This window comes from Pezoporus wallicus, unplaced genomic scaffold (assembly GCF_028554395.1).
Source record: "Pezoporus wallicus isolate ANWC-B61680 ecotype Strahan unplaced genomic scaffold, APGP_CSIRO_Pwel_v1 contig_13643, whole genome shotgun sequence".
Lineage (NCBI taxonomy): Eukaryota > Metazoa > Chordata > Aves > Psittaciformes > Psittacidae > Pezoporus > Pezoporus wallicus.
Genome location: NW_026638179.1, coordinates 111,810 through 134,117, shown reverse-complemented (window position 1 = coordinate 134,117; position 22,308 = coordinate 111,810). Strand labels below are relative to the sequence as shown.

Below are 22,308 nucleotides of genomic sequence, written 5' to 3'. Positions count from 1 at the left end.
ATAGTAATGACAGGCTATTATTTATATAGTAGTAATAGTAGTATTTATAGAATACACAGACTGTGCATGAGAAGACAGATCACTTCCCTAAGGAGTTCCCAGCCCTGTGTTAATAACTCATCTCACATCTGACAACAATGAATATGGTTATCCTGTATAAGATCTTGGATCCTGTTGCATTCTGAAGGTACAAGGATAGGCAGCAGTAAAATCTCCAGATCTACACCAGACAAGTTGAGGGTTTATCACTGGATCCACTACTGTATAGAAGAGGTGAGGGCTGGAGGCATGGCCATGCTGATCTTTAACCTGCACCTACCAGCTAAAACCTCACCAACTGGCCTTAGTAAGGGCCCTGCACCCATTGCTCATCCACCCTCTGAAAGGACTTTTATTCCATTTTCTGTCAGGTTGATTTGCAGATGGTTCTTCCAGTGTATTATCACTGTGGTAAGCATTTGGAGCTAAGTGAGCCGATTCAGCAAGCAGTCTTGGCTCTGGTATTTGTAAATTCCCAGTGTATTTACGGAATATTTCAAGTGTTGCATGAGGAACTGATGTATTGAGTTCACTTTGCAAACATACAGGTCTGTAAAGTTATTTTTTGGCTACCTTTGTCAGTCCAGTGCTTGAGATTAACAGACTGTGTAGATCTAAGGACAGAGTATTTGTTCTGTTAACCATGAGTAACCTCCATTACGACTGCTATTGAGCTTGCAAGTTCTCTGCACTACTGCAACTTTTTCTTTTAAACCCCTTATCTTAAAGGGATATTATTATTATCAGCACTTAACACAAACACAGCACTGGTATTATGAGTCTCCTAACTATTCCTGGCCCAAGAGTCTTTGTGAAAATACAGTAAGAACAACACCGAAGGTGTTAACCTGAAATCACTTTTTCTATTGTTGCCTGGATTCTTCAGAAATGCAATTCATTATATCATCCTTTTTTATATATGATGCAATATACAAGTGGGAATCCAAGCCATCTCCCATTCAATCATTTCTTCCAAAAGGAAATTCCACATCCAGTTTGCATTCAGTTAAAGAAACAAACATCTCGTACACTCTCTCTACTTTGAAATAGTTCCTCCTTGTTTGAAATCTGAACTGTTAAATGTTCTAGCACTGGAAGTATTCATGCATTTTTGCTGTAGTTGTGCGAGGCAAAAGAACAAACATGGGTTGCTCAGTTTCCCAACACTAGCTCAGACTCCTCGACTGCTGAAAGTATGCCTCGATGCTTTAGCAAGACAGTAGTTCATTCTTTCATGGTGAATTGTGTTTAGCTGACAAACTTTATGTCAAGGATTACATTCCTGTGAAGAGCACAGGCAGCTAGTGGACAAAATGTCTTTATGAATGTGGGAAACTTAGCAGGACACACAGCCTGAGTCTGGACCATTCTCCTGCTCTAGGCTGTGCTTGGAGGCAGCAGATTTCATGTGGAAGTCCACCTTGACTCACACAGTTGAAAACATATGTCCCAAATGATGGGGGGGGCACTGTTAGCCTGCTGTGGGGAGATGCAGGCTTGATGCATTGCCTACCTATGAGGGTGACAAAAATGAGTTATGCTTGAAGGCAAAGAGCACCAGGAACTGCTTTGTTAGCTACCTAAGGCTCTCCCTGTGTTCTCAGCTCTCTCCCTTTCCGCTGTAGTAATAACGCAGCAGGGAAAGCACTTAGGTGCAAACATACAAGCCAAAGCTGTATTTTTTGAGTTCCTTTTCTCCAGTTGGCTTTTCGACTCTTCTAGGCTATAACTGAAGAGGCAGGATTATACAGCAGGAGCAATTCTGCACAAGATTTGAATGGGTTTTAATTCATTTCCAGTTTTACTTAATCGTGTCACTGTTTTGTATGCCTTGACATACTCTATTTTGGTCCTGTGACTGAAGTACTGTATTTTGAGCCAATAGCACGGCATGGTTCAGGGTTCCCAGTTTCTTTTTTTGTTTTTACTATTCTCCTTTTAACTGGTATTATATCAAGGAAGGTAGAATTACAAGTGGTATACACTCGCTCCATCGTTAGTGCTGACTTTCACAAGGGTGCATTTTCAGCTTTGTGGGTAGAAGTTTAAACATGCAACTTCTGTCCCTCAGGCAACAGTTTAGCTCATTAACCTATTATATTACATAGCCCAATGAAGAGAGTTTTAGAAGAAGAAAGATACATAGGAGCCTTGTAATAGGTTGGCTTTGCCATATTTTTTCTTTGCAGTTACAGTAGGTGCTCTGTAAATACTAAGGCCTATATTAATCTCAGATAACCCAACGTAAATCCAGGGTAACTGTCTTTCATTCTTCCCTATAATCCACTGGCCACAAGCCAAGGATGTCACTCAGCACAGTGTGTTAGATATCAGTCTCTCTTACATTAGTGTAAATCCAGATTAATTCAGCCACTTAAGTTAGTGCAGGCATATGCCAATGCCATGCAGATCAGAATCTGACTGGGCAGGCTGTGCGAGATCTTTGGGTCTTGTGTAGGAAACATCACAGATTCATTCTCTCGGGTGGAAACAGAAATATAGGACATGTCAAGCTGGGCTTCAATGAGGAGAGATGGAGAACTTTCTCTACCACTTTATATCTCCTATAACCACCTGGCACAACATTCACTGGATTCAGAAAGATTGTATGCTTCAAGAACTGGAAAGCACTAGTAAGGCTAAGCTTGGCAGAGTGTTAATTTGGACAATGTTCATGTTGCAAATGGTGTCAGCAGTGATAAAGCACATCTGAAAAATTACCTATAGCCACCTGCCCTCCCTGGACATCAATACTTGCCAATTTCTTTACAGTATTTTGCTCAGCCTGTGAAATGCTGGCTGTGGGTTCTCATCCCAGGAGAATATTAACAATAGGCAGGGAAAAAAAAGATCTAATTTCCTATATGAAAAATGCTGGGTTTGTGCCAGACATTGAGGTGTCTCATAGTGAAGATCAGTAGTCATTCATCACAGTGGGTGGTAACAAGGATTTTGTAATTGCAAATTAATTGTTTTGGCAGTATTGCAGTAGATTGTATTCTCTAAGAGATAAAACCCCTGGCCTTGCAGTACACCAACAAACACGTTGGGGTTGGGTTTTGGTTTGGGGCTTTTGGTTTTGCTTTTTTTGTCTCAAAATTTACAATCTTCCAGTGCCAGGAAGCATGTTTTCCAAGTTCCAAATGTTTGGGAACACCAGCAAAATCCTCTATATGCCTCACTTTTAATGATTAATTCACATTACATGATAAGCAAAGTAAATCAAGGACAGCTGTGGTTCGAGAGGGCTATTCAAAGCTGTTATAAACATAGAAGCAAACTGTCCTTTGTTCTAACATTCATTACAAACTCATGGCTTGACCCACCATCTGTTTATGATAAACTATGGACAACTTGTTAATTCTTCATAAAGGTCATAACTAAGTTCATCTTCTCCTACCTTGGAGAAAGTAACTTTCCTTGTTGAACTGAGAAAAAGCTCTGCAGGAAGGATGGTCACTGAACACTGCAGTCACACATCACGGCTGACAGACCCTTTCCTGCTGCTTACTCACCTTGGCTCAGCAAACAGCTGCCTGATTTATGGCTCCTCATGTGCATTCAGCACCACAGCTAGAAACTGACACTAGAAAATTATCTACAGGCCTCGCTGATGCAAGTCAGTTGTTCTCCAGAAGATGATAGAGCTGGATGTGACAGTAATGGACACCACGAACTTTAGTATTCAAACCCTCTGCTACTCTGGTTTTGGGCATGACCAAGAGCCATCATAGTGTCCTAAACCTAACTACTGCTCTAAGTTGTATTGCTAGTTGTGATTCCCCATGGTTTGTTCCTCTAGACATGGTCACTGAAGTGCAAACCACAGCCATGTGTGCAACAGCTTATCTCAAAACACCCCTTGAATCCCACCTCTTTAATTCTTTGATTCTCTGTCCCCACATTGTGAAATATCTTTAGCTATGGTCAGAGGTGTAAATGTTGTAATAGCATTAAAACAAGGTTGAGCCTCTACCTAGACTTGGGCTAGCTGCCAGCCAGGTTGATGCAGCTGCAGTTGGAAAGCTAGGCATGGAAAGTGAAGAGACACCAAGTACAGTGCTGGCTGGCCATGTCACTGCTGTATGGACTGTAAGCTACAGAAACCAAGTCCTGCTCATGCCTTTGAGGCAATGACTGCTGCTTGTTTGCACAACAATTTGCACAGCTCATCTCTGCTGAAGTTTCTGGGAGCATCCATAGGACAAATTATTTTGAAGGTTCCTTAGTAAAGGAGAATTTGCCACAAAAAGACCATATTAATCAGTGTTTTGTTTGAAGTGGAACACATTCTGTCACACTGTTATTGTCTCATGTTCCAATACAGCCTCCAGTGATCCTGTTAATTGGAAGAATAACTTCTCCTTTTTGATATTTTTTTATTTAAAAGCCTCCTCCAGTAAGTGCATTTATTTATTTTATTGATGGAGAATTAAAGCATCCCATCAAGATCAGTGGACTGGAAATGGAATTCCATCCTTACTGTTTTCCTCTCTTAATGTGAAAAAGAAGAAAGCATGGAAGACAAGTCTGTTCAAATATTCAATTTCTCTGAGTTCCCTTGAGATGTTTCAGTGGCTAGGATCATGTTTGTAAAAACATGAAGAGCAGGTAATTCACCATTTAAAGTCTGTGCTACTCATCTAAAGAGGTTTCTACCCCTTGAATCCTTACAGCACACAACATTATTACTAGCAGGAACTGCTATAGTTTTGCAGTCTTTCCAATAGCCTTTTGAGATTTATAATGACTACAGGGCCATTAAGGTGATGATCTTCCAGAATGTCTTTGAAGAACAATTAGTATCAGCCTGCTGGTGATCACTGTTTGACTGTGCAAAAAGGTGAAATGCAGAGTTAGTTAAGCTTCACACATTTCAAGGCTGAGTAGCTCTAGAGAATGCTCAGGCAGGATGGAGGGGATGGAGATGAGTGGCCTCTTGCCAGGAGTTAAGTAATCCTAATGGAGTCCTTTTAATTGCATTTAGGTTGCATTGATCATTAACTGGTGAATAACCAAAATATGTGTTCAGGGGAGCTTCAGTTCTCAAGATACTCTTTCAAGCTAACATCTGTGACAGGAGCCAGTGTGGGACTCTAGCTCATGTAGCCCATACAAACACTGCTTAGCATAAGCAGCACACACTGCTGTACAAGCAGGGCTGATTCTCAAGCAGTCAGCCTGAGTTATGTGATCCCATGGTTACACAATTGTCCATTACTGTCTAGTTTACATAAAATTAGCTTGTTTATGCCTTTTACATAGTGCTTTTTGGCATCGTTTCCATGCAGTTTTTCAGGTGGAACAAGCTATGGAGTATTTCTACTTTGTACCTGCCACAGATCGAATCATTGCACACACACTATAGGTGGCATGCTGCAGGCAGTACCCTATCATTTCACATCTCTGCTGGATCCTGTTCTGAAATCCAGTTTGAAAGCTTGTGAGAAGTAAATTCTGCCTGATTGGTGTAATGAATTAAATGACATTTCCTCATTAGCATCCACCTGGGCTGCATTGCACAAGTACTTAGGGGCATTGTCACTACTCAGAATATTCATGCATTCAGCTCTTAGTCTCTGAACTCTATACACAATGGAACTCTTCAGAATAGCAAAGTCAAGCTTAATTATGCAGTGAGACATGCTGGATGTACTGGTCAGGTCTTGTTCCTTAGGGTCATGCAGTTTGGAAGCACAGCTGTAGGCAGTTTGTGAAGATTGTTTCTCTCTTTTCCTTCTAAGATACTGTCACATCAGCCATGAGCATTTTCTGCTATAATTTATTGTTTCTTCCCATACTGAGTCAGAAGAGTATGCATTTTTTTCTTGGCTAAATTAAACAAATCAGTCACTTCACAAAACTTTCCAAATGAAAGATTGTTCTAAGCAAGACCAGATACGTTCTCTTTGCAGGTCTGGAGTTAAAAAAGAAGAAAGGCTTCAAAAACAAGAAAGGAAAGAAAGAAAGGAACAAGGAAGCTTGAAAAACAGCTTACACTTTGCTAATGAGATCTTATCAGTGAGAAGACAGAAATGTCTTTCTTTAGCATGATGCCATGGTGAAAGTCGACCTGGTGTTTATGAAAGCACATTGCATGCTGCTTTTCAGCTAGAAATGGAGAGTTTAAATGAGCGATACTCATAAAAAGCCTGATGTTAAGGTGTGGGGAGCACACATACATGATTACTATTAAGGTCTCGGGAATGGTGCAATTATAGGATCTTTGTCATTCATCTTGGATGCTGTGTTAGAATGTTATTAATCGGAACTTGCTTGCTTGCTTTCTGACTTTCATAGAGGCGAGAAATAAGACCCCTGAGGGGAAAAATACTCTACCCTATCCTAACGCCTCGAAATACTTGAACTCTGAAGTCAGTTAAGCGTGACTCTATCTCTTCATATAGGAGCTTTAGCTGTAGTGTTATCCTTGGCTTCAGCGACTTTCAGCAAACTGGGGACAAACCAGTATCTTTAAACATCAGATGACTGCAGACTGATGAATACAGAAAAAACGATCTTGCCTTCAGCTTAGTTACAATGGTCATCTTGAACTCCATCTCCCTCCAGCACATCAGCTTTCTAAATATTGGAGTACACTCAGGGTTAGCTGAAGTGATACTATGATCTTGTGCTGGAAAAAGCAAGTCTCATGCAAAAGACTAACATCTATCTCTTAGAGGTTAGAAAAGTGACATTTTTAAAGGCGATATGTGGTCTGAATGTACCCTGCCTAGCCAGCAGCCCTCAGCTAGGGCATAAGCTATGCTTCATTAACTCATTCAGTCCTGAACAGATCACAGCCTGTCTTCTGTCCCCATTAAGCTTCATCATAGGGATTCTTCATCTGCCTCTCTTACGTGTTCCTCCACCAGCCCAACAGCAGCCCCTGCCCTGGCTTCATTCGTTCCTCTTCCTCTCTCTTTCTCTGGCTATCTTTTGTAGATCAGGAGTTGATGAAGCCCCTGACAGACGTCAGCACTTACTGTAAATTCATTCTATTTTAATACCTAATATTCTCCTGAGGCATTTGCTTTCAAAGCAATTAGACATCTGTCAGCACCTTTGGTAGATTTCAGGCTTTCATTTCAGTATCCTAAGGTGGAAATAGCATTCCAGTTGAAAAATCATTGCTTGGTCGTAAGGTTGGAGTGAGTAAATCTTTAAGCTGATGAATGCAGCTGCTGCCTTGACAATTTGTGAGTTTATTTCCTTCTGGATATCCCCACTGGCTTGCATGTTACTGCCAAAGAATGTGAATGGAGGCATTTTTGTATTTTGCCTTCTCAAGCAGTATTTGAACTGGGAGTTACAAGGGCTCTCATTAGGTTCACTTTTTGTAAGTGTTCATTAACCCCCTCTTTTTTACAGTGCTGAACAATCCTTTGATCCTTGCATGTGGGTGGATTTCCAGTTCACAATGGCTACATTCTCAGCTTAGTGCATTGTGGTTAAACTCCATGAATTTTGCATATGCATTTTTCTGATAGTGATATCACTGGGAATGCCTGGTGGAAGGGAAAAAATGCTTCATTGTTTGACACAGGCATCTCTATTCCACCACTTGTCCAAGCCCTACTCCCCAAAGTAGGCAAGTTGCATGTGGGTTTTCTCTCAGTACTTGTGTAGCCGCTCAGGTGGCAGGCAGAGATCCACACAGCTCCAATCCAGCTTCCAGAACGAGTCCTCCACGTTCACAGATCACTGTACTCCATCATGGCATCAAAACATGTGCGTTTCTTGAGGGTCACACCAATGCTTGAAAAGGCTTTTCCAGTTTTCAAAGTCCGGTTGTTAACAGCAGTGTAAGAACTCAGTGTGTGACCCACTTTAAATCCAGTCAGCGTGGTTGCACTGTGCAGCACTGAACCCTCCTTGTGTCCTGGAACTGTACCACCTCTACATTAGCTGGACCAGGTACTTTTGCCCCTGCAGCACAGGTCACATGCTGCCATGAGCAATGCTCACTCTTTGGCAGCTTTGGCTGCCTGGAGGTTCCTTGCTTTGCAAGAAGGACACAGCACCTTTCCTTACTCATAACTTGTGTCCACGTCTGAGGGTCCTGCATCAGAGGGCACAGAGTAAATCTGGCCCTCAATATTGTCCTGTGGATTTTGCTTACTTGCTCCATAAATATTTGGGAACAGAGAGGCTGTAGCACTGCATTTAGCTGTCCAGAGTAGGAAGGAAGGTATTTACGGGAATTTGCTGTTCAGTTGGAGTTTGATTTTTATGCCTCCTTTAATGATGTCCTCTTTTCATAGTGCAGCATGAGTAACAATTCCCCCTTTGTATGTATTTTGTATCTATTCCTATTTCCTATTGAAATTCCTAGGAAAGAGACTATCCAAGTACAGAGTTGAAAATTTCGTCTTAAAATAAGCCAGATGTCCAACCTTCCTTTAGCTGCCAAGCCCAAAAGAGTTCAAGAAAGATGTTAAAATCTGTCTTCCTGGCTGTGAAAAACTAATTGCATAGCATAGGTGATGATCCCAGTCTCCCAGGAGAAGGAATAAAACTGCTTCGGGCAAAAACTCTGCTGTTATTTGTCTAAGGATTGGATTTGGCAGTGTCTGTGGAAAAAGTTTCATTGCTTGCCCTCCTTGCTGGTTAACAAATGCAGAGACAGGAGCACAGACAAAGGTAGGTGAGTGTTTGTATGCTGGTATCTGCAAACCTTATCCACCTTATGAGAAGAATGCTTTTTTCTTTCTATCCTTCTTTCTTTCCACTCCCCAGCTTTGTTAAGAGCATTCATAAGCACAGGGAGTACCTAAAAGCCAGAGACAGAGATTTCAGACTCACTCTGTTACAGTCATGTGAAGAAACCCTATGGCCTGGATGGATTATTTCATACCTGTGTGGTAACAGCTATTCTGTTTGTAAAATGGATGTATGGTTTACTCCCCTTGCAAAGAGTTTTGTGAGCATTAAGATTAGTAAAGCACCCTGAAGACTAAAGTGCCATTAAAATCCTGAGGATTGGAGGCTGCATATGACTAGAGAAGTGGAGGGGCAGAACAGTTGCATTATCAGGATAAAAACTGTTAACTTTAAATCCAAATGTAATGCCTATGCCTGACTGGCTTCAGACTGATGGAAGTCAGAGGGCACACAGTGCTGGGGAAGTGCAGAGGGACACCCAGGATTAGGGAAATGCCTAGATCTTACTGCAGGAGCTATGAAGGGTGATTCAATAAGGAACTTTAACAATTGCTTTTTGGAATAGCTTGCTCTAGGGCATACAATGTTCAGCGTAGTGCTAAATACCATAACCCTTGTTGAGGAATTAATAGAGAGTGACCAAATTTTGATGTAAATTCAATAGCTCAAAATCTAAGTACAAAAATATCCTGGTGTAAACTAATGAGTGAGCCCTAAATTGAAATAATAAGAAGGGTGTAAAGGAAAAAACCCAATTATTTATTTTAAAAAGAGTTGCAAAATACATGTAGAATTTTAATATAGCACAACTGCTGCCTCCAGAATACAATAATCAGGTCCTGGAGGGGGCTGCATAGCTGGAAAAACAGAGGTAGGCTGCACACCAGGATAGCTTAATGCTGAAGTCCAGAAGGGATCTGAGCCAGAGATTGTTCTGAATGGAGAAAATCAGACAGTCCTGGAGAAAGGCACTGTGAGAAAGAACAGGAATAAAGAGCAGGTGGAATATAGGGAAAAAAATAAGAGGGAAGCAAAGACGAATTTGGTGAGTACACCAAAAACAAGAAACCCATTTAATAAGCAGCCATTAATGTGTGTGACTAAAGAGACAGATTAGGGTTAAAAGTCTATGGTTTTCTTAACAACACTGATCCTACAACTCCTCCTACCTAAATATAAGTTGTTCACATTGTGTAAATGTATTTCTGCACTGGGTTGTTGTAGGACTCCATCAGCTCTGCTTTACATGGTCCTGTTCATCTGAGGCCATTTTTTCTCAGGCCTTTCACTGATGCACACAGAAAGTAAAAGCTCCCTGGGCCTCACCCAGAACAAAGCTACATTTCTTGTATCAGATGGTCTTTGAGAAGCAGCAGGGGCTCCTTGGGGTACTTCCAGAACAAAATGAACAGAGCTTTGCTGACAATCCCCTATACACAGGAGAAGTGGAAGCCTACATGCATCCACGTGTTCTTTTGCCCCTGGCTCCTAGTCTTACAAGCATTCCATGCTGCATATACATCCTTCATTCTTGGACTTCAGTCCAACCTCAGTGGTGCTCATCTTTTGAGCCTCTTCAGTGTTTGGCATGATGTTTTTAGGAATTAGAGCTCTGAGGTGATGGTGTTTTTCAGGGAGAGCGCTCCAATGCCCTGACTTTGTTCAGAAACAGCAGAGGACAGAAAACATGATTGTTTTTACATCATCCTAATCATATCTCCTGAGTTTTCCCTCACCACCTCCTCTCCCCCATCGTTTGCTTGTGTGTGGCTTTAGCAGAAATAGGAATCTTACCAAAGTCCTGCAACCCATTGTTTCTTTATTTTAAATACAAGATTCTTTTATTAACTCCAGCTGGTGCACCTCACTGTGCTCACTGTGTTTGCTTTATTAAAATTGAACAGCGTGCAAGTAGGACATTGTAAATCACAAGTGACTGGGCCAGAGGAAGAGGGAGGGAGAGAGGTAGGGACTCCAATTGTATGACAACAAAGAGAGCATATAAACAGGCTGGGCCTCCTGGCTAAGGGAAGCCAAACTTGTGGAGTACAGCTTGCAATTGCTCCCTGGAGGACAGACAAGTGCCAGACAGTTAGCAGGGATAGGTGAGAGCAAATACTTGAACACCTGATGTGTTCTCTCGTTTACTGGAACAGAGTTCCGGGCATGCAGTAGTACTGCCTGTCTCTGCTCTAATCCTCGGGTTTATCTTCTATTAGTGCCTGGCACTGGTCATCTTGTCTGTGAAGGATGCCTTGTTAGACCATTCAAGTCTTGGAGAGGGCTTTTAAATCAAGTGCTGTTGGGTCCTTTATGGAGAGGGAAATGGAAGCTACTTGTCTGTAATTAAGCAGTAAATGTTTTCCAGCTTTGCCTCTTTGTGGCTGGTAAAGGGAATTACATCTCTGCCTGCTTGAGCCTCATGGGCATCCGCAGGGGTAGTCAATGCAGACGGACACAGAGCAAGTCGAGACAGAAAGACAACAGACACCCTCCCTGTTCCAGGGCAGTTCCCCTGCTCACAGCACTCCCGGAAGCTGCAAAATCATCATCAACGTGAAGGGCTGACAGAATGACTGACCCTGTTGTTGAGTCCTCAGCACCACAGTGAGCTGCCAGCCTGCTGCACAGTTCAGCTCTGGCAGTGATTTTTCTGGGGTATGTGCGCATGTGATTTGGAAGTTACTCTCTATGGACCATGTCTCAGTGCCTTCTCTCCTCCAGTGCTCCTCAACCTGTGGGAAAGGCCTCCAATCACGTGTGGTCCAGTGTATGCACAAAGTCACCGGACGCCATGGCAGCGAGTGCCCTGTCCTGTCCAAGCCAGCGGCCTACAGGCAGTGCCACCAAGAGGTCTGCAATGAGAAGATAAATGTCAACACAATTACCTCGCCCAGACTTGGTGAGTGAAGGGATGCTGGGGGAAAGATGCCACCTGCAAAGGACCAGACAAAGCCCAGGGTCCCAGTGTGCCAAATGTGATAAAAGTGGGGCTTCAGAGGATGGTCCAGAATCAGAAATTAGGAGGGAACCCACAGTCAGTCTCTAGACTAAAGGTCTAGTGTGGATAGGTCCTCTCTTATACATCGATCCCTGCCTCAGGCTGTGCCCAAGCTGGAGCACAGAGCAGTGGACTTGAGAGACCGACAGGAGCACACAAATGGTGGGTGACTGATTGATCACAGAGGTGGGGGAGCTGGCAGGCATATCCTTCTCCATCACAAACACCTTCATGCCCTGCTTTTGCCCCCATAAGTGTAAGGTATGATAATTTATTCATCCATGCCCCAAGTACATGACTTTGACAAGTAAAGCATTGCTGGCTTTTTATTTCCTTTTCATCTGCACCACAAGAGCATGGTTTGATGAATTAATTTGCCCAGGGAGGCAAGAAACCAGCCAGCCTCTTTCTGTAAACCCTTTGATTTTTTGTCACTGTCCTTTTCCTCACCCTCCCTGCTTTTTCCTGGCTGAGATGAAAATACGATGATAAACCATCTGTTTCCCAAAACACCTTGATGCTGTATTTAAGAAATGCCTCTAGTTAAGAATGCTTCTGCTAATGCAGAATTGTGGGAATCCATGATTTTCCACATCATACTTGCTCAAATTATAAGGGGAATTAAAATATATTTTTCCAAATACACACAGCCCTGTGTGTTCAGCCACAGCTCCAAGGACCAAGCTGATTTCTTTACATTTCACACATCATTACCAGTAAGATGAAGCTAAACTAAGCCATCAGCTGCACTGACACAGCCTCATTGGTGCCTCCCCTTACTTTTGAGTACAAGAGGCTGGGTTGTAAACAGTGCTGCTAAGAGCTTACCAGAAAGAACAGCCTCCACCCTCTCAGCAGAGCTAGTCTGTAGGCTAAGATACCTCTAATAAACATGAAAAAGCAGAGCTTCTAAGAAATAGAGAACCATTTTCTAATAGCCCTGTCCTGTATTAAATAACACTTAAACTAAGGCTGGACTGGAAGCTTCTGAGATGAAATCTGGTTCCCAAAAGTTTAATAGATGCTTAAAGGAATATGGAATTTTATTCATGCAAATGCAGTCATACTGAGGAGTTTCTAACCTCTTGTTCAAGAACATAGAAAAGTACTTCCCAGAGATTTTAGCACTAAAAGCATAGTGAAAGGAAAACATTTCATTTGGGAAGTAAGCCCTTAATACGTGATGAGACAAGAAATCCATCCTAATTCATATTTTAGGACAAAGCAATAAAAGCTCACATATTTAGAAGACTGAGGAGGCTGAAGTCCCTGCTGAAAGTAATCTGCAAGTAATTTGGGATGCTTTTATTTCTAAACCAGGCTTGAAATCACCAGACCAGAAACAAGGATATTTGGCTGTAGCAGAAAGATATGTCATTGAATGTTTTGCTTGTCTTGCTTATAAACAACTCTCATTGGGTTATCTTTAAACAAAAGAATCTGTTTTCTGCAATGGAAACCCCGCCAAAAAACATGGTACAGAAAAAATTCCAGTAGTCTACAAACCCCATGCTGCCTTGTCCACACTCCAGGATGTGTTTCATCCCAGGTATAGCATTTTCAGTATCTAAGCATGGAGTTCACCTCAACTGACTTTTACATCTGTGTTTAGTGTCCCTAAGTGAAGACACGTTCAGAGGGGGATTATTCTGTCCCTCCTAGCCCATGCTGCTTCCTCAGCATGCTTCCTGTCTTACTTCACAGCCTATGAGGGACCTTAGACATCTAAAATATTAAAGTCATGGCCTTGTTTGTTGCTCAGTGTCTATTATATAAAGTCTCTCAGATTCATAAAGTCTATCTTAGATGTTCTTGCAAGATGTGTAGTTTATTCAGCTACATCACATTTTCTGTGCCTGGCTGGAACCACAGCTTGAGGGGCATGCTGCAGATCTATCCCCCTCAGAAAGCCCCTCCGCTGCTGGCAGACTCACAAATAACCTTCTCCCTGTTTAGGATAGCCACTTCCACTCCAATTTTTTTCTTGCAATAAGGTTTTTTTGCATTGGCTTCGTGTTCCTTTCTTTCTGGGGCAACTTCAATTCATCAGATGTTCTCAAACTTTTGCTTCTTGTCCAGCTGAGCAAAGCTTCAGTGATAAACATTCCTACCAGTTCTGCTGCCATTGCTTTCTGGTGCTTGGCACAGACACTCACAGCTGAATACAGGATAAGAGCCTTTCGTGGTTTCCTCCAGCAGCTATGAGGAACAGGGGAATCAGGATGCTGCTGGGTCAGCACCTTTTGATGTTCTTTAATTAAACTATTTTTCCCCAACCTCAGAGGCCACAATATTCAGTTAGAAGATTTTCCAGTGATCATGGCATTTATAAGGATGTTACATACCATACTATAAATCACATACTATAAAAAGCACCCACTGTATGGGTCCATTGTCATCATGTGTACAGTTTTGCTACCATTACTTTTTTATAAAAGCACATGTGACTAATGATATTGTCAACAGACTCAGCAGCAGTGTCTCTCTGCTGTCCATTTCCCCCCTCCCAATAGCAATCCTACTGTTTTCACTCCACCAAGAAGTACTGTTTTTACTTCTCATTAATTTATCTTTACATCCCCCAAATTTGCTTTGATTTTGCCTCTCTGCAAAAATGTTTTCCATCAAGGGGGTGATGGCCACTTCTGAAAGAGTGCCTTCTCACAGCACTCTCCCTGGAACCACATAGCTTCCCATTAACTGTGCTGTCTCTGTATGCCTAAATCTAAGCCAGTGCTTTAGAGGTTTTGTTCCTCTAGGCCTATCTGCCACCGAGACAAAATGTGAGGGGGCTTGTGCTCCCCAGTCATGTCCTGCTACACCCTTGCAGTAAACACTTCCAAGAGCCTGATGTTTCAGTACAAAGAACATCATCTGATCTCCAGTGCTGACAGCAAGATTGGCCCTTTCTTCCCTCACATGCAGTAATTTTGATCACACCTGCAGCGTGTTCTCTGGCTAATCTGCAAGTTTCTCCTTTCTTTTCTTGTCCAAAGCTGCTCTCACGTACAAGTGCACAGGCGACCAGTGGACAGTGTACTGCAGGGTGATCCGGGAGAAGAACCTGTGCCAGGACATGCGGTGGTATCAGCGCTGTTGCCAGACTTGCAGAGACTTTTATGCAAACAAGATGCAGCAGAAGAGTTAATGAACCTGTGCTACTTCTTAGAGCATTACAGCTATTTGTATGTAAATCACGGACTAGTAGGTCTGAGTACTGGAACTTGATGAGTTGCTACAATGTGGTGGATTCCAAAGCATACCTAATAAGACTTGAAACTAATTCTACAGACTGGATACCAAAGTAATCCACTCATCCACCTTAAAAAAAAAACAAACAGAAAGAGTCATCTCAAGGAGCCAATCCTTTTATGGTATTTTGACATCCTTACATTTTTCATTAATGCTTCTTACTTTAATATATTAAATCACCAGCCACTGGATGGCTTGCTACCATTAAAGAGAAGGACAAGAGTTGCAAAGTGATTACATTGACTAAGGTTATGGGTACCCCCATGGGGGAAGGCCTCTGGCAAAATAATTCAGCAAAGGTAGAGACATTACTTAATCTTTTAATCTTGGCTTTCATCTGGTGCTTTCAGTTCCCAACAGTCATCCCACTGTGGAGTGGGCTTGGAGGGACACACGTAAATGAGAGGCTTAATTTAAAGAGAGGATTTGCTGTAAAAGCTTGTGAAAACTGATAGCAGAGGATGAACATCTCTGAAATTCCTGCAGAAAACTCAGTACAACATTCCAAGTCATGTATTTTAGAGAAGCTAATCAGGACTGCTCTTCTTTCTCATTTTGAAAAAGAGTCCTCTCTCTCTTTTCCCCATAATATTACAGTTTCTTTTATGAAACCTGTTTGTTCTCTGAGCTTTATGAAATGGAAGCTTATTAACAGCCGCAGATAGTTATTTTTAAACAGGAACTATTTACATGAGATGAGAGAAGCAAGAAATCATTTCCTCAGGTAGAGCTCACTGAGGGTTTTCTTGGTCTAATCTCCAGTTTTTAGAAGTCAGTCAGATAATGAGGCTGAATGCTGTTTTTTAAGAGGACCGTGAAACTGGATAGGGTTGGTACAAAAACAGGATTTGGAGCGTGAAGAAACACAAACAGCAGAACAAGTGTTTCCTATCTCTTGGCTCTTGTATACATCTGAGGTTGTGTAGCCTTTTGAGTCAAAAGCAGTCAGGGATACAAGACATTCAAAGTGTAATCTTAAGCTTGTTAAAGCCATAAGGCCAAGACTTCCATTGCCTTCCATAAGGGTTAGAAGGTTAGGATTGTACTCACTGTATTTTAATGCTTCCTGTCTTCCATGGTGCTATCAGGTTTGGTGCTATCAGATTGGTGCTATCAGAGCACTTAGCAAGTGCTGCATATACAACGCTCTCTTCCATGTCTCTGCACTTTAAACCAAACTCCTCTCTGAGATGTGAGACTTGAAACAGGAGCTCTACCCAGGGCAGAGTTTGTCCCCTCCATTACTCATACAGACCAATGTCTCCCTGTCATACCTTGCTCCAGTACATATCATTTCCTTTGCCAGGGTCCAAGGCCAGTTGTGCAATGGTGGTTAAGTTACAGCCCACTGTTCAGGATACAAACAGCAGTTTGGATGAATTGCAGCTTTGTACTCGCTCTAGAACTGCCTGTTACTGTTTTTTCTTTGGAGATGAGTGCAGAACTAAGCCCAGCCACTACCCGCAGCCCTGGGCCAGTCTGGATTGCAGCTCTCACGTATCCTCAAGTTGTCTTTGTTGCTGTTGTCTCTTTTTTTCAATGCAAGAAGGGATAAAGACCTTCAGTACCTAACATATCTTTAAAGCAACTTTTTTCTTCATTATTACAGTCCTTTCAATATCCAGGACCTCACTGGATTAACTCATTAGCATTTTATTAAAGGCTAAGTTTTTCAAGCACAGGAAGCTAATATTCATTAACAGACTAATACTTTGTGGGCTTCACATTAGCATCTGTGCTTACTAGTGCAAATAATCGTGTGTGCACACCAGGGTTGGCCTGTGTGCACAGGCACATTTGCACACAGTTTTTTTCTCAAGTGCCTGTCTCAAACAGATCTGCTTTCCAATGCCCCAGATGATTTTCTCTATCAGGGAAATGATTCAAACTTGGTTTTTTGTTATACTGAATGTTCTTTTGGCATCGTATAATCAGGATCAGACCTCCTCCTTCTGTTATTTCCACCCTTTAGCCCAATTGCAGAGATTGTGTAACTACTTAGCAAGTAATCAATAGAAGATCTTATTAGCAGGGGTGACCTGGAAGATTTAGGCAATACCACAGTGATTTTCATTTAGGCAAATTAATAGGTAGATGAACTGCTAATGAAGAAGTTCCAAGAGACCAGACAGAGCCCAGAGGACCTGATTTATACTGGTAATTCACAGTGGTAGTTTTCCCCCTTGCGGGCTGTCATACCCTGCAGTGACACTGTCCCTAGTGCCTCACCACCACCATAGCCACCTCACAGCAGTTTGGCTGAGATGGGTCCCCCTGACATCCTTCATTTGGAGTTTGCTGGTTTACCTTTAATGGGCAACAGCTGCCCATGAAGTGGCCCAGCCCAAAGAAATGCCACCCCCTTGCTGATCATTGTGGCATCACTAACACTCAAGTTGGGCTGTTGAAGGATTTGGCATCAGGCTTCTCTGTTAGCTTGGAAGAAAAGCATGTGCATTTATTGCTAATGGGAATCAAAGGCCTTTAAATAGCAGGGGTAATTTTTCCTTCTGGTGCTGATCTGTCACCCTCTCTAGGCAATAGGAGGGCTCCTAGAAAGGTGCACAGGAGAATGAAGATTTTAGTTATTATGTTTTTCACTAACTGTTCACTCCTTGCCACTGTCCCGAAGAGGACACTAGGCTAATTAGACATGTGTCCCAGTATGCTTAGTTCCTGGATTCAAAGGACATTTGGGTCCGAGTTCTTGGTCTTACCTAAGGAAACATGCATTTACAAGGAATACTTTCAAATGTCTGAGCACTGAAAAAAACCACCTCACTTGCTCTCACAGCCCATAGATTAGTGTGCATTGACCTTTAGGGTTTTTATTATCAGAAACCAACTTTAATTAAACACTGATGGCACAACACAGCTCCATCTTATTGCGTTCATATGGTGACAATCTTCCCACTTTATAGTAGCCAGAAAATTAATAATAAGAAAAAAATTCAGTTCTGTTCAATACTCCTGCACTTCTGTTTTGTATCATTTTATAAGAGTTTTAATATGAATTTACAGCTATGCTCTGCCCTCAGTTACTACATACTGGTGAAAAGAAAGCTGTTTGTTTCAGTGTATCTATGACAATACTTCTTTCAGTTGTTCGTAAGAGATTGATGCTCTTTTGATTACAGTGGTGGTATTTCCATATTGTAAACAATACTCTGTACTGTTACTAAAGTACTGTACATTTCTAGTTGCACAATTGTGTTATTGAGTGTAGATTCTCACTAGCTCATGTATGGTGCTATTTTTTGTTGGTGGAAAAGAATCTTAGCAGTCGGTTATTGCTTGATATTTTATTATAATACAGGGATATATTCTCCATGGCAATAATATCATTTAAGTTTTTCATTACAGAGTGAAATGTATATATTTTTCCATTAGCTAATTTGCATATGTACTGTATCCATGGTAATTTTCTTTTTGGTGCTGGTTATAAATAGAAAAGATAAAAACAGTCCAACTGAATGGAACCAGTTGTAAATGAAAACCAAGGGGAAAAAAAAAAGAGGCTCATTCCTTTTTGGAAAACAAAATTTGAGTATGTTGAATAATAAATTTATTTTTTCCATAACAACTTTAATAAGGTTTCTGAACTTGAAAAAAATATGAAGCAAGCCAAACAGCTAGCATGAAAATTAAGAGAAAAGAGTGATGCTGTAAGTAGTACATTATGCATCCATCTAACGCTGGGCTGAGACTGGGATTTGGTTAAGTCCAACTGTCTGATAGCTGTGGTAGGTGTAAAAGGTCATTTGTCAGTAGAGTTCTGGCATCTCGGAGTTCTCAGTGCACTAACAAATCAAGAAATGATGGGTCTTGTCCCGGCTGGTTGCAAAGTAAAGCACAGGGAATGTTAATACCTGATAAATGCCTTGTGAGGTCTGTGGTCAGTGAGGCAACAGCAGAAACTCCCTGTCTGGAAATAGTGAGCCAGGCTCCATTTGGGGCATCACTATGGAAGCCTGAGCAGGCTGTGGGGAAGCTAAAGCTTATGCATGAGGGGAGGCAGATTTTGTGAGTGCTTTACGGGAAGGTTGCTTTCAATGTATGCTGGAGCTGAGGTGAAGTGGCAGCTTGCTCTGTGTTTAATGATAGTGGGTCCACGGGCGCAACCTGATAATGCTGAGTATGTGGAAATTTATATTGGAGCAAAACTATTCCATCCATTGGAAAGGTATCTACATAACCTAGCTGCACACTTCCCTGGTGTGAAATAAACGGAATTACTTCAGTGCCAAGTGTTTTGGATGTCTTTGTTGTAGGCACTAGCCAGAATCTTTGTACTGTTCAACTCCCCCCTCAGCATGGTGAAGATGGTTTTTTTGCAGACATCTGCACACAGATATGCCTGTAGGATCCTCTCCCCTCCTGTCTTCCATGATGCCATCATCCGTATCCCAGTCCAGCACTGCTCTTGTTAAAAGGACACTTCTTGGAGATGGGAACAGCCTTAAAAACAGACAGAAGTATGGTGGATGTGAGAGTTCTCCTCCCAGAGTCATTTCCAGAAGTGGAGTTTATACTGGTATTAAAAATAGAGTTCATTTACTGATCTCACGCTGACTTCTTGGTAATGGCACAACACTGGTAGGCTTCCTAGTTTTCAGAGGTAGCTTTAGCAGATACTGGCCATCATACATATGACTGTTAACAGCAGCAAAATTGTAGAAACTCCATCCAAGTGTTGCTGTATATTAGCACATCATCGTGTTTGTGTGTTGCCTGGAGTCAACATATGATTGCAATTGCTGACCTGTTTAAACAATAAAACATAGCTATAAGCCTTTAGAAGCCAAAAGGCTTTACGTTAAGCTGGGATATGGCAATGGGTGGGAGGGGTGTAAGGAATGCTGTCATACATTTGGCTTGAAATTTTCCTGGTATGTGCCAATATCTGTTCTATAAATGCAGTAGGCTTATATACTTAGTTTGCCTATTTGCATGTAGCAGTTTGCTGGTTTTCTCAGCCATGATGATTTGAAGCCATTGTCCTACCCTATGGTCTCTGTTGGCTTTATATTTAAGACACTTTAGCCAAGATCATTAAATGCAGGTAAGGTCAGATGGCTCTGGTGCTCTGGCATAAGAATACCAGGAAGAAAGTATAATCTCTTCCCAGCTGCCTGGAGCTCAGTTCTGCCTCCTCCAATTCCACCTGCTTCCTTCACTCTCTTGCAAGCCCTGGCATACACAGCAGCCTTGGCTGTCTCTTGGTCCCTTGCAGCAAGCTGGCAGGACCCTGCTTCCTCTGGAAGGAAATTGCTCTCCAAAACGCACAATATGGATCACCTCACCCTGGCATTAGCCCCATGCATCGCCGGGAGTACTGCTGTTGGAAGACCTTGCTCTGTTGGTAGAGTGAAAACCACATGTTCCTTCATGCTTTCCCCAACACTACATGGTCCATTGGGAAAGGTATGTTTTCTTCTTACTGAAGAGTGTCGGCACAAGTACCAATATGCCACGAAGTTCCAAGCCGAGAAGAACTGTGCTGGATGCATTCAGTGTTCAATGCACTCACAGTTCAGAGGGTTTAAGAAAAGAAACCCTGCTAACCTACCTGCTAGCAAGTTACTTGCCTCACTTGTCCTGCTGCTATATGAATATAGTGCTCCCAGAAATAGGCAGGTTGTGGGAATGGCTCCTGAACAGCGTTTCTTCTTTGAGTAATTGGACCTCTGCTGCACACTTTTGATAATACTTCTCCATACCACTCACTCTTCAGCATCCTTCTGTTTATCTTGATTTGAAGCAGGTTATTAGGAAGATATGAGTTCCTCGAGTTCTGCTATTGCACAAAGACCAGGTATTTTTTCTGTGTGCATTGTTTCTGTCTCTATATCGTGTCTCTAGCTTCTCTTCATGCTCTTTAGAAATGGACTGGTCTGTCTGGAGAGAGACTTCCCAACAGTATAACTGGCTTGGACAATCAGTACTGAAGCTTTGGATGGGAAGAATTTTGTTTATAAAAGGAGAGTTTAAACAAGAGAGTATATAAGGAGAGAGGGACCACGAACTTCCCTTAGCAATAACTACTCAGAATGTAATCAGAAAATCTCCAAAGCTGACCTCCATTTGTCTTGCATCGCCTCGTCTCCTTTCATGCCACTTTCATGTGACAGACCCCATGAAGAATGCCTGGGGGCTGCACTGTACCACATTTATTATTTTGTCAGAGCTGCTGTGTCTGCCAAATGGTGGCCAGACACCCAGACAGACTTTCCCAATTAGCAGAGTCCTGCAGCTGATGTCTGGGGCTTGCATATGTGTTCCCTCTGAGTTACCACAGCCGAGATGCTGGCCGGGTCTGCGTGGCCTGGGGTAGGTATTGCCTCGACCGCTGGGCTGCAGAGAAGCAGCTGAGTTTGCTTGAAAGTTGTGGTTTCCTTCGGCTCCTCTTGTTTGGCTGTGAAAGGCTCTTGTTTGGGTGTTTGATCCTTTCATCCTTCTGTGGCCTGGGTGGAGCTGGAGCCTCCAGTGTGACTTGTCTGGGTCATGGCACAGGCCTTGGCATCCTCCTCGACCTCAGGAGAGAGCAACTCTGCACGCTCACCATGGCAGAGCCCACAGGACATCGGCGTGTGGGGCCAGCTCCTGGCAAAGATCATTCTCCAGGTGAGCCCTTGCATCCTCGGCATCTCCAGCCTCTCCTGAGCCTCAGGGGCTTGCAGCAACTCCAGAGATGCTTGCCTTGTCCTTCCTCCTGTACTTCCCTGCATGCTCAGTCCTTTTCCCCTCTTGCTGTGCTTGTAGCTGCTTTGTCCACCACAAACTTGCTTTTCACCCAACAGAAACTTTGCCACCTCTGCAGTCTATACAAAATACCTCCCCCTGATCGAGTGCCTTTAATCTCAGCCATTTGGGAAACTATTTTTCTAATGGTACTCCTGTATTAGCCTTCTGACTGTTTTCACTGTTGCTTTCTGGATGGTTCTTGTTCTGAGGTCTTTTATAATGATTCAGTTTTCTTTGTGCACTTAGAAACTACACCCAAACGTGTGGATGCTGATCCTTCTCTCAAGGGCTCACAGACTGCAGGTGGTCCTGGTGAAAAGGCAGATTCCCAAAGCAACTAGATGGGGTTATTGGCAGCAGCAACCTGAAAAGGCATGGAGATGAGCATAGATCACTTCTGAATCAAGTAAGTGAGCTTGTACTGTGGTTACTGCACTGGCAAGGGAGGGAAAGGGATATTCCTCCCTGGTTTCATATCCTCAGACACATTTTTTGTTATTGGAAGTAGTAAAGGGTAAAATTCACATCACTTCAGAGATGCCCCTCATAGAAACTCGGCTGTAAGATCCAGCCCCAAGCCTGGATACTGCTCAAAATGTGGGCTGGCA

At 42.5% G+C, this 22,308-nt stretch overlaps 1 protein-coding gene across 2 annotated transcripts in view; it reads left to right on the top strand.

Annotated features, from left to right (window-relative positions):
• ADAMTS17 (ADAM metallopeptidase with thrombospondin type 1 motif 17) overlaps positions 1-15,450 on the top strand; it is a 167,701-nt gene extending 152,251 nt beyond the window's left edge. For both annotated transcript variants that reach the window (XM_057409745.1, XM_057409744.1), the window contains 2 exons: positions 11,428-11,605; positions 14,701-15,450. In XM_057409745.1, the coding sequence (XP_057265728.1) occupies positions 11,428-11,605; positions 14,701-14,852 (330 nt within the window). In that variant the 3' untranslated portion in view covers positions 14,853-15,450. The remainder of the gene's footprint in view (positions 1-11,427; positions 11,606-14,700) is intronic.
• Positions 15,451-22,308: the final 6,858 nt, after the last annotated feature.